Source organism: Salvelinus fontinalis, unplaced genomic scaffold, assembly GCF_029448725.1.
Source record: "Salvelinus fontinalis isolate EN_2023a unplaced genomic scaffold, ASM2944872v1 scaffold_0155, whole genome shotgun sequence".
In the NCBI taxonomy this organism is placed as follows: Eukaryota; Metazoa; Chordata; class Actinopteri; order Salmoniformes; family Salmonidae; genus Salvelinus; species Salvelinus fontinalis.
In genome coordinates, this window is record NW_026600364.1 from 220,903 (window position 1) to 237,805 (window position 16,903).

Sequence of the window (16,903 nt, forward strand, 5' to 3'; positions counted from 1 at the left end):
ATAGGTACTGATCACTCAACCGAAGGGGGTAGAAGAAACTACAACGTACTAAAATACACCAGAGCGAGATCGAGACATTCCATAACAAATCCATCACCTACAGAGAAATAAACCTGGAGAAGAGTCCCCTAAGCAAGCTGGTCCTGGTGCTCTGTTCACAAACACACCCTTAAAGAGCCCCAGGACAGCAACACAATTAGACCCAACCAAATCATGACAAAACAAAAAGATAATAACTTGACACATTGAAAATAATTTACCAAAAATCAGACCAAACTAGAAAGCTATAACAGAGAGTACACAGTGGCAGAATACCTGACCACTGGTACTGACCCAAACTTAAGGAAAGCTTTGACTATGTACAGACTCAGTGAGCATAGCCTTGCTATTGAGAAAGGCCACCGTAGGCAGACATGGCTCTCAAGAGAAGACAGGCTATGTGCACACTGCCCACAAAATGAGGTGGAAACTGAGCTGCACTTCCTAACCTTCCTAACTTCTAATGTTCTTTAGATGTAATGTTATTAATCATTGAACACGTGTCGAAGGAAGTAAAAGAAATTGAAGTTGTGATTAGCGAACATGAGGTTGTACTGGAAGGAGATTCTAGGCCCTAATCTCACAGCCATAGACGACACGATCAACCAGTCCATTGGGAAATATAGAGACTTTCTACAAGCAACAAAGATCAAGAAATATCAGGGAGACACAGAGGACTACCAGCTCAACCAGGTGTAGGCATGGGAAGGCCCAAGGACCGGAGCACCGAGAGGCCGACGTAGAGACGCACTACTGATCGGTGGACGCAGATACGCAGCAGCGGGAGGACATGGAAACGTGGACACAGAGGCATCCACTGAGAGCGAATTCCCTACAGACAGCGACTCCAGCTACCGTCGCACACTGTCGTTTTTTTTTTTTCGCTCGGAAGCAAAACAAGGCCCCACGAAAGAAAAGAAATGATGTCGGAGAAGCAAGCGGTCAAAGAGGGGACCGGGAACACAGGCCGTGGACACCGCACTACAGCAGGACATGGTAATTAACCTCTCCAAAAAAGACCCTACCGACGCGCAAGTCTCAGTCTTATCTAAGGGCCTCTCTTTTGTATCTACATGTACAGATAAACCATTCAATACAAAAGATGATCTGTTTAAATTCTTTCGCAAGATTAAACTTAAGCACCTGTTTTCTCAAAACACTGTTTCGGGCCTAGAAACAAATCAAAGAACAGGTACCCATTTTAAGCCCAAAAGGTAATTATGTCCCATGGTTAACAACTCCTCGATTAATACCTATTGTAGGTTAGTCAAACAAGAATCCATGTAAGTATATACGAGACCAACAAACCACATTCAGAAGAATCTCACTAGAACAGAAGAACTGGCACTCAATGAATTAATGAAAGATTAATCTTTGGTTATTAAACCTGCAGATAAGGGGGTGATGTGGTTGTTTTAGACTATGAAAAATATAAAGAATAAATTCAGAGACAACTCAGTAATGAATGTTTCTATAGAAAACTGACTGTTGATCCCACACAGGTGTTCCAAAGGGATATATCCTCTAATCTGGAGCCCTATTAAACAACCTCATCTCAAAATCTGAATATGAATATCTTTGCTGCAAATGTGCCATACGTCCATGCCTATACAAGTTGCCGAAATGACACAAACCTAAAACACAACAAGGCAACTATCCAGGCAGACCAGTGGTTGCAGGAATAGGCTCAACGTTAGAGCCATTGTCGAACTTTGTAGACTCTTTTATTAAATCTCATGTGCAATCATTGCCATCATATGTGAAAGACTCTATAGACTTCATAAACAAGATCTCACCAATAACGGGTTTAATAGAAGACTGTACTTTGGTCACATTAGATGTGGAGAGTCTATATACCAGCATTCCCCATGTGGGGGGGCTGGCAGCACTAGCTCACTATTTGGGAGACAGAGACACTAACGAATACCCACCAACCCAACTTCATTCTGGAGTTGGCTGAATATGTTTTGACGTGTAACTTTTTTATGGTTTGATGATGATTACAACCTCCAAACGAATGGAACATCGATGGGCTACACATTCGCTCTGGGCTATGCGAACCTCCATTTGGGTCTTTTTGAAGAACGTTTTGTTAATAATGAAAACGAAAAAACATTTTTGAATAAAGTCCTGAAGTGGTATCGATATATTGACGACATTTTTTTGCATATGGGAAGGAACGGAAAAAGAGCTGGCAGATTTTAAATGGCACTACTCAATGACATTGACCTCAAATTCACTATTGAATGTGACACTCAACGTGTTCATTACCTCGATATGTGGATTGAGAAATCAAATGGAACCCTGTTTACAACTGTGTATAGAAAAGAAACGGACAGAATATTCTATTACAGGGGGACAGCTTCCACCCGGAGCCATTAAAAAGGGAACTTCCAAGAAGCCAGTTTTTCAGACTGCGCCGTATATGCCCCTCCACAGAGGATTATCTAGAAAAAGCAGCGGAAATGCGCACTAGGTTTCTAGGAGGTTATTCGCCACTATGTGTGGATGAAGCTCTTAATTTGGCATTGGGAAAAACACGAGATGAACTGCTACAAAAAAGACCCGCTAAAGCTACAGAACACTCTGTAATGTTCACAACCACATATACTTTGAACTCGCGAAAAGTGGGAGATGTGGTCAAGAAACACTGGCATATTTTATCATCGGACCCAGTTTTGCCGGTGGAATTTACAAATCCACCACTTATTGTGTATAGAAGAGGTCGCTATTTACGCGATAATTTGGTTCATGTCAACTGCCAGCCACAAAAGAAAATCAGCCAGGCTCTTTTACGCCCTCTACCAAATGGTAGCTATAAATGCAGAGGATGCACACAGTGCAACAATATGATGAAGTGTGAATATTTGTGCCACCCACATACAGGAAAACGGTTCCAAATAAATGACATTATTACGTGTTCCACCACCCATGTTATTTACATGATTAAATGTCCATGTGGGCTGTGCTATGTCAGTAAAACCTCCCGCTCTCTCAAACAGAATCAGTGAACATTAAAGTTCAATCAGGAGAAATGACAGGGATTATCCAGTCGCGGTACATTTTAATGACCTGAAGCATGACATTTCTACCTTTAGATGTTGTGGCATAGAGTAAGTTAAGATATCAGACAAGGGAGGTGATATTAATAATACTCTGAGTAAAAGAGAATGTTTTTGGATTTTCACCCTCCAGACATTATTTCCTAAAAGGACTTAATGATGAAATGCCTATGTATGTTATGTTGTGAATTTGAACATGAATTATGTCCCTATTTCAGATTACTCTGATGTTTTTCGTAAAATGTACCCAAGGATTAATGAAAACTTGCTATGTCCTCATTGTGGTTTTACAGATGTGTTTAATACGTCTTATATACACACTTTATTTGAATATTTATGAAATGTATGTTGTTATATTTGGTAGCACGTATTAGTATTTCCTTCACCAACCCCTTTCGATGCGTGGAACGGATGTGGGTGGGGCTAGGTCTACAAAAGGGTGCTAATTTTAAAAAACTCACAAAAGCCACGAGGCCGATACGTAAAGCTTATTAAAGATCAGTGATACTATCAGGAGCAGTGTGCAGGTTCCTTTTTCCTGGAACTTCTGTGAGTCTAATGTTTACTGTTCATTTTATTGTTTATTTCACTTTTGTTAATTATCTACTTCACTTGCTTTGGCAATGTTAAACTTCTTATGGCTGCAGGGGCAGTATTGAGTAGCTTGGATGAAAGGTGCCCAGAGGTGCCCATAGTAAACTGCCTGCTCCTCAGTCCCAGTTGCTAATATATACATAGTATTATTCATATTGGATATAAAACACTCTGAAGTTTCCAAAACTGTTTGAATGATGTCTGTGAGTATAACAGAACTCATATGGCAGGCAAAAACCTGAGAAGTTCCACTTCCTGTTTGAATTGTTTCTGAGGTGGCAGATTTTCAACCAAGCTCTCAATGAAATTACAGCGAGATATGGATGAGTTTTCACTTCCTACAGCTTCCTACGCCCTGCACTTTCACTGGCGGTTGTCATATCGATCCCGTTAATTTCTTATGGCTGCAATCCCGTTTTAACATATGTTTCCCATGCCAATAAAGCCCTTAAATTGAATTGAATTGAGAGAGAGAGAGAGAGAGAGAGAGAGAGAGAGAGAGAGAGAGAGAGAGAGAGAGAGAGAGAGAGAGAGAGAGAGAGAGAGAGAGAGAGAGAGAGAGAGAGAGAGAGAGACACAGACAGACAGACAGACAGACAGACAGACAGACAGACAGACAGACAGACAGACAGACAGACAGACAGACAGACAGACAGACAGACAGACAGACAGACAGACAGACAGACAGACAGACAGACAGACAGACAGACAGACAGACAGACAGACAGACAGAGAGAGAGAGAGAGAGAGAGAGAGAGAGAGAGGATGCATCTGTTTGCTGGCTCTTTACCTCTCTGTACTTAGTGCCCTTCTCTAGTTAATGTGTGAGCATGGGGAAAGGTGTGTGTGTGTGGACATGTTTAACTGTTATTGTGGAGACCAGAAGTCCTTACAAAAATAGTAAACAAGTATTTGACCAACTGGGGAAATGTTGTTAGTCCCCACGAGGTCAAATGCTATTTAAGGAAAATAGGATTTTGAATGGGACTTAATTGTGTGTCCCCACAAGGTTAGCTGTATAAGACTGTGTGTGTGTGTGTGTGTGTGTGTGTGCGTGCGTGCGTGTGTGTTTATGGCACTTGAGTGTTTTGTCTTTCTTTTCAACCAAAAAATAACCCTCCCTGAACTTTGAAACCTTTATGAGCCAATCAGCAACTGCTTCCCAGGACAAAACTAGTGTCACCTGCCGCCTGTCCAGTCACCAAAGTTATCTGGGCAGGTAACCGTGACAACATAAATAATTCAGAAGGAGAGGGAGCCAGCCGCCTGACGGGAACAGGTGATCTAGAGGGCGGGGCGCTGAGAGAGAGAGAGAGCTAGAGAGAGAGAGAGCTAGAGAGAGAGAGAGAGAGAGCTAGAGAGAGAGAGAGAGAGAGAGAGAGAGCTAGAGAGAGCTAGAGAGAGAGAGCTAGAGAGAGAGAGAGAGAGAGAGAGAGAGAGAGCTAGAGAGAGAGAGAGAGAGAGCTAGAGAGAGAGAGAGCTAGAGAGAGAGAGAGCTAGAGAGAGAGAGAGACAGGGGTGAAGGAGAGGCAAGGGAGTGACACAGACAGAAAGCAGGTTGAGAAAACAAATGTATAAAAAGAGTGACTGTGAGAAAAGAGTCAAACGATAAGGAGAGACAGAAAGCAGGAGTGAGGCAGGGAAAAACAGGCCGACAGGGAGAAAAGAACGTTTAGGCTAGAGACCAGAGGCCAGAGAGAAAAATAAACTAAAAGGGTGAATCAGGGAAAACTCCAGTCCGGTCATGGAAGCAGAGCTGGAAGAAGAGGACGGGAGTTTCACTAACATCTCCCTCGCCGATGACAGACCTACAGGTAAGACAAACTCACATTTAATTGCAAAGCTAGTAGCTCTGTCCATTCACCTACACACACCTATAGGAGAGAGTGGGGTAAGTTGAGCCACCCTTGTTTCCAGGAAACCATACACACACACACACACACACACACACACACACACACACACACACACACACACACACAGATGTTAAGTACTTTTTAAGCAGTACAGCGGTGAGGTTGTGAGGCAGGATTCAGGTTGTGGGTGGACTTTTTATTTGTATTCAGGTCAGCTATAAACACACACAGAGACAGACACGCTGTAAAACCACGTTCCCCCAGAGAGACACAGACAGAGACAGACACAAACACACTGTAAAACCACGTTCCCCCAGAGAGACACAGACAGAGACAGACACAAACACACTGTAAAACCACGTTCCCCCAGAGAGACACAGACAGAGACAGACACGCTGTAAAACCACGTTCCCCCAGAGAGACACAGACAGAGACAGACACGCTGTAAAACCACGTTCCCCCAGAGAGACACAGACAGAGACAGACACAAACACAATGTAAAACCACGTTCCCCCAGAGAGACACAGACAGAGACAGACACAAACACACTGTAAAGCCACGTTCCCCCAGAGAGACACAGACAGAGACAGACACAAACACACTGTAAAACCACGTTCCCCCAGAGAGACACAGACAGAGACAGACACAAACACACTGTAAAGCCACGTTCCCCCAGAGAGACACAGACAGAGACAGACACAAACACACTGTAAAGCCACGTTCCCTCAGAGAGACACAGACAGAGACAAACACACTGTAAAGCCACATTCCCCCAGAGAGACAGACACAAAGACACTGTAAAACCACGTTCCCCCAGAGAGACAGACAGAGACAGACACAAACACACTGTAAAACCACGTTCCCCCAGAGAGACAGACAGAGACAGACACAAAGACACTGTAAAGCCACGTTCCCCCAGAGATACACAGACAGAGACAGACACAAACACACTGTAAAACCACGTTCCCCCAGAGAGACACAGACAGAGACAGACACAAACACACTGTAAAACCACGTTCCCCCAGAGAGACTGACACACTGTAAAACCACGTTCCCCCAGAGAGACAGACACAGAGACAGACACAAACACACTGTAAAGCCACGTTCCCACAGAGAGACAGAGACAGACACAAACACACTGTAAATCCACGTTCCCCAGAGAGACACAGACAGAGAGAGAGACAGAGAGAGGTGTAACACCTCTGTTGAGTCCTGTAGAGAATTATTCTGAACAATCAGACAAGGAACTACCTGCATTCCATATAAATTCAGAGTCACGTACAATCTGGGTATAGTCTACAGAACATAGAGGTACTATAAGCTACAGAACATAGAGGTACTATAAACTACAGAACATTGAATAAGCTACAGAACATAGAGGTACTATAAGCTACAAAACATAGAGGTACTATAAACTACAGAACAGAGGTACTATAAGCTACAGAACATAGAGGTACTATAAGCTACAAAACATAGAGGTACTATAAACTACAGAACAGAGGTACTATAAGCTACAGAACATAGAGGTACTATAAGCTACAAAACATAGAGGTACTATAAACTACAGAACAGAGGTACTATAAGCTACAAAACATAGAGGTACTATAAACTACAGAACATAGAGGTACTATAAACTACAGAACATAGAGGTACTATAAACTACAGAACATTGAATAAGCTACAGAACATAGAGGTACTATAAACTACAGAACATTGAGGTACTATAAACTACAGAACATAGAGGTACTATAAACTACAGAACAGAGGTACTATAAGCTACAAAACATAGAGGTACTATAAACTACAGAACATAGAGGTACTATAAACTACAGAACATAGAGGTACTATAAACTACAGAACATTGAATAAGCTACAGAACATAGAGGTACTATAAACTACAGAACATTGAGGTACTATAAACTACAGAACATAGAGGTAATATAAGCTACAGAACATTGAATAAGCTACAGAACATAGAGGTACTATAAACTACAGAACATAGAGGTACTATAAACTACAGAACATAGAGGTACTATAAACTACAGAACATTGAGGTACTATAAGCTACAAAACATAGAGGTACTATAAACTACAGAACATAGAGGTACTATAAACTACAGAACATTGAGGTACTATAAACTACAGAACATAGGAGGTACTATAAACTACAGAACATAGAGGTACTATAAACTACAGAACATTGAGGTACTATAAGCTACAGAACATAGAGGTACTATAAACTACAGAACAGAGGTACTATAAACTACAGAACATTGAGGTACTATAAACTACAGAACATAGGAGGTACTATAAGCTACAGAACATTGAGGTACTATAAACTACAGAACATAGAGGTACTATAAGCTACAGAACATAGAGGTACTATAAACTACAGAACAGAGGTACTATAAGCTACAGAACATTGAATAAGCTACAGAACATAGAGGTACTATAAACTACAGAACAGAGGTACTATAAGCTACAGAACATTGAGGTACTATAAGCTACAGAACATTGTATAAGCTACAGAACATAGAGGTACTATAAGCTACAGAACCCTAGGACTGGAGGTACAGACTGGGTAGGGTTGGCCAAGCAACAGCCTCACCTGGGTTAGTCTTAGCTGCAGACAGAAGGAGACATATAAACCCTTCAAACTGGAGCACAGATCAGAGAGTAACCAAGCACATTGATCCTGGTGGCTGTGATATGGTGTGTGTGTGTTACGGCTGGTCTAGCCTTGCCAACTGTTGCTGCACCGCTAGCCTGTGTAGTTCACTACTAAGGGAGTGACCGAGAGACTGTCAGAGCTGCAGTGTGTGTGTGTGTTTATGGTGTCTGAGGCTGTACTATAGTGAAGAACAGAATACAAATTAAATGGAATACTCACGCATGCATGTGCGCACACAAACAGATACAACCTGCACAATCAATGCACACATACAGACGCACACAGTGCTGCCACACCTATCGGATATCAAATGTCCTTCACGTTTTCCCTTCATCAGACTACTAGTCTACATCTAGTGGAAGGAGCAAGTAGACAAGAGGAGGGAATGAGGTCATACAAGCATATTGTTACGGGACGGGGCCCAATAAATGTCGTCGTTATTTTGCTACCACCTGTGGCTGTTTGCATTGCGCGGGCTCCCCCTATCGGCGGCGTCGATCCCTACACCCAGCCAATGTGGACGTGTGTGAGGACGTCCCATCCCAGACTGTCATACATGGGAAGCCGCAGTGTCGTCTTAGCAGCTAATAACGTTATCCACACAAACCGGCTAAGGTTTTGACACAATATTGTTATTATATCGAAGGGTAAGTGACTGACATTTCAGAAATATAAACGATACTACGTGGCTAGGCTTGTAGTTGTTGAGAATCGCACGTCAATTCTACGGATTTGACAGATTTCTGAGATTTTAGCTGTCTAACTTGCTACTGTAACAAACATTGTGACTAACTACGAGTTAGCTATGTACACAAGCTAACATCATAATATCGCGGTTATTAATTTGACAGCCGGTAGTTAGCTATAGTAGTCGTTTTCTCAGTTTTCTTGCTTTTCTGTAAAATGTTAGCTTATTGTATGAACCAGCTAGATGGCTAACATTAGCTTGCCGCTATGCTAACTTACTAGCTAGCTGCCTGGTCTTGGGTGTGTTGCTGTTTAGCTACTGTAACGTTAGCTAGAGAGCCAGCTAGCATCACTTGTCATCTTGGCCTATTATGGCTTCCTCTGTCTTCTTGTTTGGGTATTTGGATGATGGTAGCCAGCTAACGTACAGTACTGTTGTTCACTTATCTAGCTAGCTACCTTTATCCGCGTCATTTGAATTAATAGTCCGTTAGACAGATGGAGGAGTTAACTGGGGACCGTTAGTTGGAGACTCCCAGCTATTTTGCATCGAGCCAGATGAGTGAGGTCACTTTGAATGAGATGACAGTGCTCCTGCAATGACATTTCCCGCACATGTATGTTACGTTGTTTTGGACCCTTGTGGCGCAGTTGCCTAAGGCACTGCATCTCAGTGCTAGAGGCGTCACTACAGACCCTCGTTCGATTCCAGGCTGTATCAACACCGGCCGTGATTGGGAGTCCCATAGGGCGGCGCACAATTGGCCCAGCGTCATCCTGCTTAGGGTTTGGCCGGGTTAGGCCGTCATTGTAAATAATAATTTGTTCTTAACTTACTTACCTAGTTAAATAAAAATGTATAACAAAAATCATATGATAGTAGCTAACTATATTTTTTGCTCACCTTGATATGTGTGTGTGTCTACATACAGTGGACAGAGGAAGTGCAGTCCTGCATACCAAACAGGACAACAAGGACTTCACCATGAACTGCGACATGGATGGTGATGCCACAAACAACAACACATCCTCTGGTTGTGTCTGTCTGATGCTGTCTGTCTGTCTGATGCTGTCAGTCAGTCTGTCTGTCTGTCTGATGCAGTCAGTCTGTCTGTCTGTCTGATGCTGTCTGATGCTGTCAGTCTGTCTGTCTGTCTGATGCTGTCAGTCTGTCTGATGCTGTCTGTCTGTCTGATGCTGTCTGTCTGTCTGATGCTGTCTGTCTGTCTGTCTGATGCTGTCTGTCTGTCTGATGCTGTCTGTCAGTCAGTCTGTCTGTCTGATGCTGTCTGTCAGTCAGTCTGTCTGTCTGATGCTGTCTGTCTGTCTGATGCTGTCAGTCTGTCAGTCTGATGCTGTCTGTCAGTCTGATGCTGTCAGTCAGTCTGTCTGTCTGTCTGATGCTGTCAGTCAGTCTGTCTGTCTGATGCTGTCTGTCCAGTGTGTGTAACAGAGAGAGGTGTGTGTAACAGAGAGGTGTGTGTTACCTTCCAGTGTGTGTTGTAGCTCCAGCACCTGGTTGATGAGCCTTGTCTGATGCTGTGTCAGTCGCTGTCTGTCTGTCTGTCTGTCTGTCTGTCTGTCTGTCTGTCTGTCTGATGCTGTCTGTCTGTATCGTCTGATGCTGTCTATCAGTCTGTCTGATGCTGTCGGTCTGTATCGTCTGATTGTTTACATGTGTGTGTTCAGTAATATAGTGTGTGTTCAGTAATATAGTGTGTGTTCAGTAATATAGTGTGTGTTCAGTAATATAGTGTGTGTTCAGTAATATAGTGTGTGTTCAGTAATATAGTGTGTGTGTCCAGTAATAGTGTGTGTGTTCAGTAATAGTGTGTGTGTTCAGTAATAGTGTGTGTGTTCAGTAATAGTGTGTGTGTTCAGTAATATATAGTGTGTGTTCAGTAATATATAGTGTGTGTTCAGTAATATATAGTGTGTGTTCAGTAATATATAGTGTGTGTTCAGTAATATATAGTGTGTGTTCAGTAATATAGTGTGTGTTGTGTTTGTCAGGAGACATGGAGAACCAGGTAGAGATGGAGGAGAAGACGAGGCTCATCAACCAGGTGCTGGAGCTACAACACACACTGGAAGGTAACACACACCTCTCTGTTACACACACCTCTCTCTGTTACACAGTGGAAGGTAACACATCTCTGTTACACAGTGGAGGGTGTATCTCTGTTACACAGTGGAAGGTAACACATCTCTGTTACACAGTGGAAGGTAACACATCTCTGTTACACAGTGGAAGGTAACACATCTCTGTTACACAGTGGAAGGTAACACATCTCTGTTACACAGTGGAAGGTAACACATCTCTGTTACACAGTGGAAGGTAACACATCTCTGTTACACAGTGGAAGGTAACACATCTCTGTTACACAGTGGAAGGTAACACATCTCTGTTACACAGTGGAAGGTAACACATCTCTGTTACACAGTGGAAGGTAACACATCTCTGTTACACAGTGGAGGGTAACACATCTCTGTTACACAGTGGAGGGTAACACATCTCTGTTACACAGTGGAGGGTAACACATCTCTGTTACACAGTGGAAGGTAACACATCTCTGTTACACAGTGGAAGGTAACACATCTCTGTTACACAGTGGAGGGTAACACATCTCTGTTACACAGTGGAGGGTAACACATCTCTGTTACACAGTGGAGGGTGTGTTCATGTATCTCCTCTCTGTCAGTGAGGTTATCAGTGGCGCCCCAGTTGTGTTAATGGAGCTCCTAAATGGGTCTCCGATTGTATCCGTCCACTCTATCTCCAACGGTTTAGTGTGGGGGGGTGTTACCCTGACCGAGCCACCCTCATCCTCTCTGTGAGGCTAATACAGCTACTCCCTTCCTGACTCAGATGGATTTAAGGGTTTGTCCAAACTGGCACCCTATTCCCTATGGGTCCTGGTCAAAAGTAGTGCACTGTGTAGGGAATAGGGTTCCATTTGGGATGTGTTTAAATGTACCTTAATACAGCAGTCTGGTGCTGCTAAACATTCAGTCACGTCTGGCAGGGAGGAGTATTTGGCAGTGATGTGGAATAAGCTAAAACATTGTCTAGTCTGGCAGGGAGGAGTATTTGGCAGTGATGTGGAATAAGCTAAAACATTGTCTAGTCTGGCAGGGAGGAGTATTTGGCAGTGATGTGGAATTAGCTAAAACATTGTCTAGTCTGGCAGGGAGGAGTATTTGGCAGTGATGTGGAATAAGCTAAAACATTGTCTAGTCTGGGAGGGAGGGAGGAGTATTTGGCAGTGATGTGGAATAAGCTAAAACATTGTCTAGTCTGGGAGAGAGGAGTATTTGGCAGTGATGTGGAATAAGCTAAAACATTGTCTAGTCTGGGAGGGAGGAGTATTTGTCATTGATGTGGAATAAGCTAAAACATTGTCTAGTCTGGCAAGGAGGAGTATTTGGCATTGATGTGGAATAAGCTAAAACATTGTCTAGTTTGGGAGGGAGGAGTATTTGGCAGTGATGTGGAATAAGCTAAAACATTGTCTAGTCTGGGAGGGAGGAGTATTTGGCATTGATGTGGAATAAGCTAAAACATTGTCTAGTCTGCGAGGGAGGGGGGAGTATTTGGCAGTGATGTGGAATAAGCTAAAACATTGTCTAGTCTGGGAGAGAGGAGTATTTGGCAGTGATGTGGAATAAGCTATCAGGAGGCTTCTGTTTCTGTATCGACGTTTCATCTATCATTAATTACTCAGGTGGCCTCCCCTGTCAAACTCTGATGCACCCAGCCTTTATCTAGGGGAAACACTGGTCTGTCTAGTTCTAAGTTCCGTACCTCTGTTGTTCCAGACCTGTCAGCACGTGTGGATGCGGTCAAAGAGGAGAACCTGAAGTTGAAGTCGGAGAACCAGGTTCTAGGCCAGTACATCGAGAACCTCATGTCGGCCTCCAGCGTGTTCCAAACCACCGACAACAAGAGCAAACGGAAGTAACCCACGACGACCAGGGGGAGTGAGACCACCTACAACAGCCTGGTAGCAGATCTGTTTGTGCCATCTCCATGTTTGGGATGACACAAACCGTAGGCATGATAGCACAAACAGACTGGCACTCAGGCTACCTGCAACATCTCTCCCAAATGACAGCAGAGGAGGTAGAAGCTGTTTGTAACCCCAGTTCTAGGGACGGATATGGACGTGTTCCAAATGGCAGATTATTTCCTAAGTAGTGCACTATGTAGGGAATAGGATGTCATGAGCGCTGGTTAAAAGTAGTGTACTATATAGGGAATAGGATTCCATGAGCTCTAGTTAAAAGTAGTGTACTATGTAGGGAATAGGATGCCATGAGCTCTGGTTAAAAGTAGTGTACTATGTTGGGAATAGGATGCCATGAGCTCTGCTTAAAAGTAGTGTACCATGTAGGGAATAGGATGCCATGAGCTCTGCTTAAAAGTAGTGTACTATGTAGGGAATAGGATGCCATGAGCTCTGCTTAAAAGTAGTGTACTATGTTATGTAGGGAATAGGATGCCATGAGCTCTGCTTAAAAGTAGTGTACCATGTAGGGAATAGGATGCCATGAGCTCTGCTTAAAAGTAGTGTACTATGTAAGGTAGTCTGATCCTAGATCTGTGGTTAGGGGCAACTTCTAATTCCAGACCCCCGAATCCTCCCAACACTCTAACCACACCCCTAAGAGTCCAGTTTACATTCTCTTTTTACCCTCCTAACATAAAACCCCAGACATGATTTAACTGTTTTATAATTCATCTTATAATACTGTTTTGTGTTGTCATAACTCATTGGAGATGCAGTTGATATGACATCAGACCTTTATTTTGATGACTGGTTGGATCTGGAAGGAAACGGGACTTGTTGTATATGAATATGGCCAAACTCCTGGCCCCAAATATGAATCAAACATATTGAATGACATGTCAATGTAATTCAATAATATAATGTTAACACATTCCATCATCTCATCTGATTGGTCAAAAGGTTACCAAGTGTCTGTTTTTTTAATTGTTAATTTCCACCACTTATTGATGGACACAAACATGATGAAGTATGATTCTGTAAGACGTATTTTTAAGCAGTACTACTAATATACTCCTCCGATGTGTGTTGTCGTCACTGGTATACTACTCATTCCACTAGGAACGGGGTTCCTAATTCATATCGTCACCGTGCCGTGTGGAGTCAGTAGGGGAAAAGCACAGTAAACAAGTGTTATGCTGAACATAGCAAATACAACCCTTGACTAGGGTCAAGTTACACTACAGGGTGAGACGGCCTCCTTTACCTATGATGGTAGAGGAGGATGGAGGGAGTGAGGGAGGACAGAAGAGAGAGAACTCTGCTTTTTACAGTTAAGAGCCTTGAGTGGTATTGATTAGAACACTCAGGCTGTAGAACACTCCGGAAGGTTCCGTCAGTGCATTAACACAGATCTGCTGATAAGGAAGGTTGTTATTCCTGCTTTGGGTAATGGCCTGTGGAAGCATGGCTGTGCTCTCTCCTAGGCTGGTTATAGTAGAGAGAGGCGCGATCAGGATAACATGGACAGTTAGGCTTTTGGCTAGGTCAATTTCCATTCTATTTGAATAGAGGATGAAATTCCTAATTAAAATCAGGAAGAATCACAACACTCAATTGTACAGAGATCAGAGCGAGTGGTTCTATCAGAGAACCACTCTATTGGTTCCAGGTGCTAAAGGAAAAGATGAGGGAATATTGGAGATGATTCCACTGCACTTCAATGCATCATGTTATTTATTTTTATTTCAATATAAAATGTTATTTTTTATTATGTTAAATGGTATTATATTGTATGCTCTTGACTCTTGTTAGTCCCAAATGGCACCATGTTCCCTATATAGTGTACTACGTTGGGCCTTTAGGGCCCTGATCATAAGTAGTCCACTATATAGGGAACAGAGTGCCATTTGGGACAGTGAACTTAGTTTTTCCTTCAGGCATGTTGATAATGTCTACACACATCCTATGGAACTAACTGCCTGGTGTGTAGAAGTTTAGAAATTCTATGTTGCCTTTTAACACTTTTGTTTTAATAAAAAAATATACTTCTTATGCTTTTGTACGAGTCGGGAGTGTAACTCTATCAATGGAAGTAAGGAAAGGAGTGAAGGAGACAAGGAAGTAGGAAAGGATATAATTAAAAAGCAGACAAGAGAAGGATATAAGACCTGTTGACAAGTGAGGTGAGATCTTGATGAGTTTCTATAGGTTCTCTAGACAGCAGACCCTGTTCCAGTACAACCCAGGCAAGACAAGAATGCTCTGTTCCGATCCAGAAGGTGATGTTCCCTTTCAAGGCCACACTTCAGACAACTCCTTGGGTGAAGTCTGTCTGCCCCCAAGAGCGGAGCAGCCTAGTACAACACTAGTCATAGTTAATCATACAATGACTCAGCACTTCTCATGGAAACAGTACAATGACAAGTTAGCCTGAGAGCCAGTCTGTTTGAGTGTGTTATACCAAGTCCTTGACAATGACAGAAATGGGGTTGGCAAGACCACAAACAGATATGGGACCAGGCTTACAACAAGTACAACAACTACTAACTACTACGACTTATTGTACGAAATATTTAATTTTCCAAGAGCAATGTACAATTTGCAACTTATTGAAAACAGGGAAATATGCCTGGTTGTTGTACAAGAACAGAAAACATTTACTAGAAAAAGCTGGAGAAAACAGAACAAACAAATGCACATCTCTTTCCATACAAGACGGAATTGTTTATAATTCATTCCGGAACCGGAGTTTGGATGTTCCGGAATACCCAGCTCCCTCGGGTGGAGAACAGAGGGTTTCATGCCGACTTTGACCAAACACGCTGTTTGTTCTGACGTAGGCTCACAATAAGCAAAACAGTGATAAAACGAACTACAAATTATTATATCTACTTTTTTTTTTAAACATCCTAAAATTTCAATTCACTCGAGAAAAAACAGCATTGTAATATTTTCTTATGTTTTAAATTTAGCCGTAAAATGAACAAGAGGGAGAAGTTTCAAACGAGAATAAATAGACATTTTTTTTTATATATATCAGTGCCCATTTTCAATCCTCAGTTTTAAATCCATATAATTTAGTAAAAAACAAAATAACACAAAGAACTGACATATTATATTATGAACTTCCTTTTATAAGTTAATTAATGAAAAACAAACACTATCAATCTAAAGTAGATGTCTAACATTCAACCTGACGTAAGGCGCCTTATTGTCTTAAAATATCCTTCTGTCTCTGTAGTAAAACTTTAAGACTGGTCCCAGATCTGTAGATCTACATCCCAAATGGCACCCTATTCCCTATATAGTGCACTACTTTTGACTAGAGGCACCCTATATAGTGCACTACTTTAGACCAGGGTCCATGGGGTAGTTCAATGTAACAGGAACAGGGTGCATTTTGGGATGCACAGTTTGTATTTTAGAGCCAAATATTGTCACAATAATAGTCAGAGGAATTGACTCCAACTACAACCAGATCTGAGACCAGGCTGGAGAAACATGGTAACTACAACCAGATCTGAGACCAGGCTGGAGAAACATGGCAACTACAACCAGATCTGAGACCAGGCTGGAGAAACATGGTAACTACAACCAGATCTGAGACCAGGCTGGAGAAACATGGCAACTACAACCAGATCTGAGACCAGGCTGGAGAAACATGGCAACTACAACCAGATCTGAGACCAGGCTGGAGAAACATGGCAACTACAACCAGATCTGAGACCAGGCTGGAGAAACATGGCAACTACAACCAGATCTGAGACCAGGCTGGAGAAACATGGCAACTACAACCAGATCTGAGACCAGGCTGGAGAAACATGGCAACTACAACCAGATCTGAGACCAGGCTGGAGAAACATGGCAACTACAACCAGATCTGAGACCAGGCTGGAGAAACATGGCAACTACAACCAGATCTGAGACCAGGCTGGAGAAACATGGCAACTACAACCAGATCTGAGACCAGGCCGGAGAAACATG

General features: G+C 42.6%; 1 protein-coding gene across 2 annotated transcripts; it reads left to right on the top strand.

Moving 5' to 3' along the window:
• The first annotated feature begins 8,724 nt into the window (after positions 1-8,724).
• On the top strand, positions 8,725-14,971 carry LOC129843530 (short coiled-coil protein B). Of its 2 annotated transcripts, none has more exons than XM_055912296.1 (4): positions 8,725-8,869; positions 9,842-9,913; positions 10,926-11,003; positions 12,729-14,971. In XM_055912296.1, exons 2-4 carry the CDS (start codon positions 9,895-9,897, stop codon positions 12,869-12,871), a joined length of 240 nt encoding a protein of 79 aa, XP_055768271.1. In that variant the 5' UTR covers positions 8,725-8,869; positions 9,842-9,894; the 3' UTR covers positions 12,872-14,971. The 2 variants fall into 2 exon arrangements, with proteins under 2 accessions (XP_055768271.1, XP_055768269.1); XM_055912294.1 differs by having other exon boundaries at positions 8,726-8,869; positions 10,923-11,003.
• Positions 14,972-16,903: the final 1,932 nt, after the last annotated feature.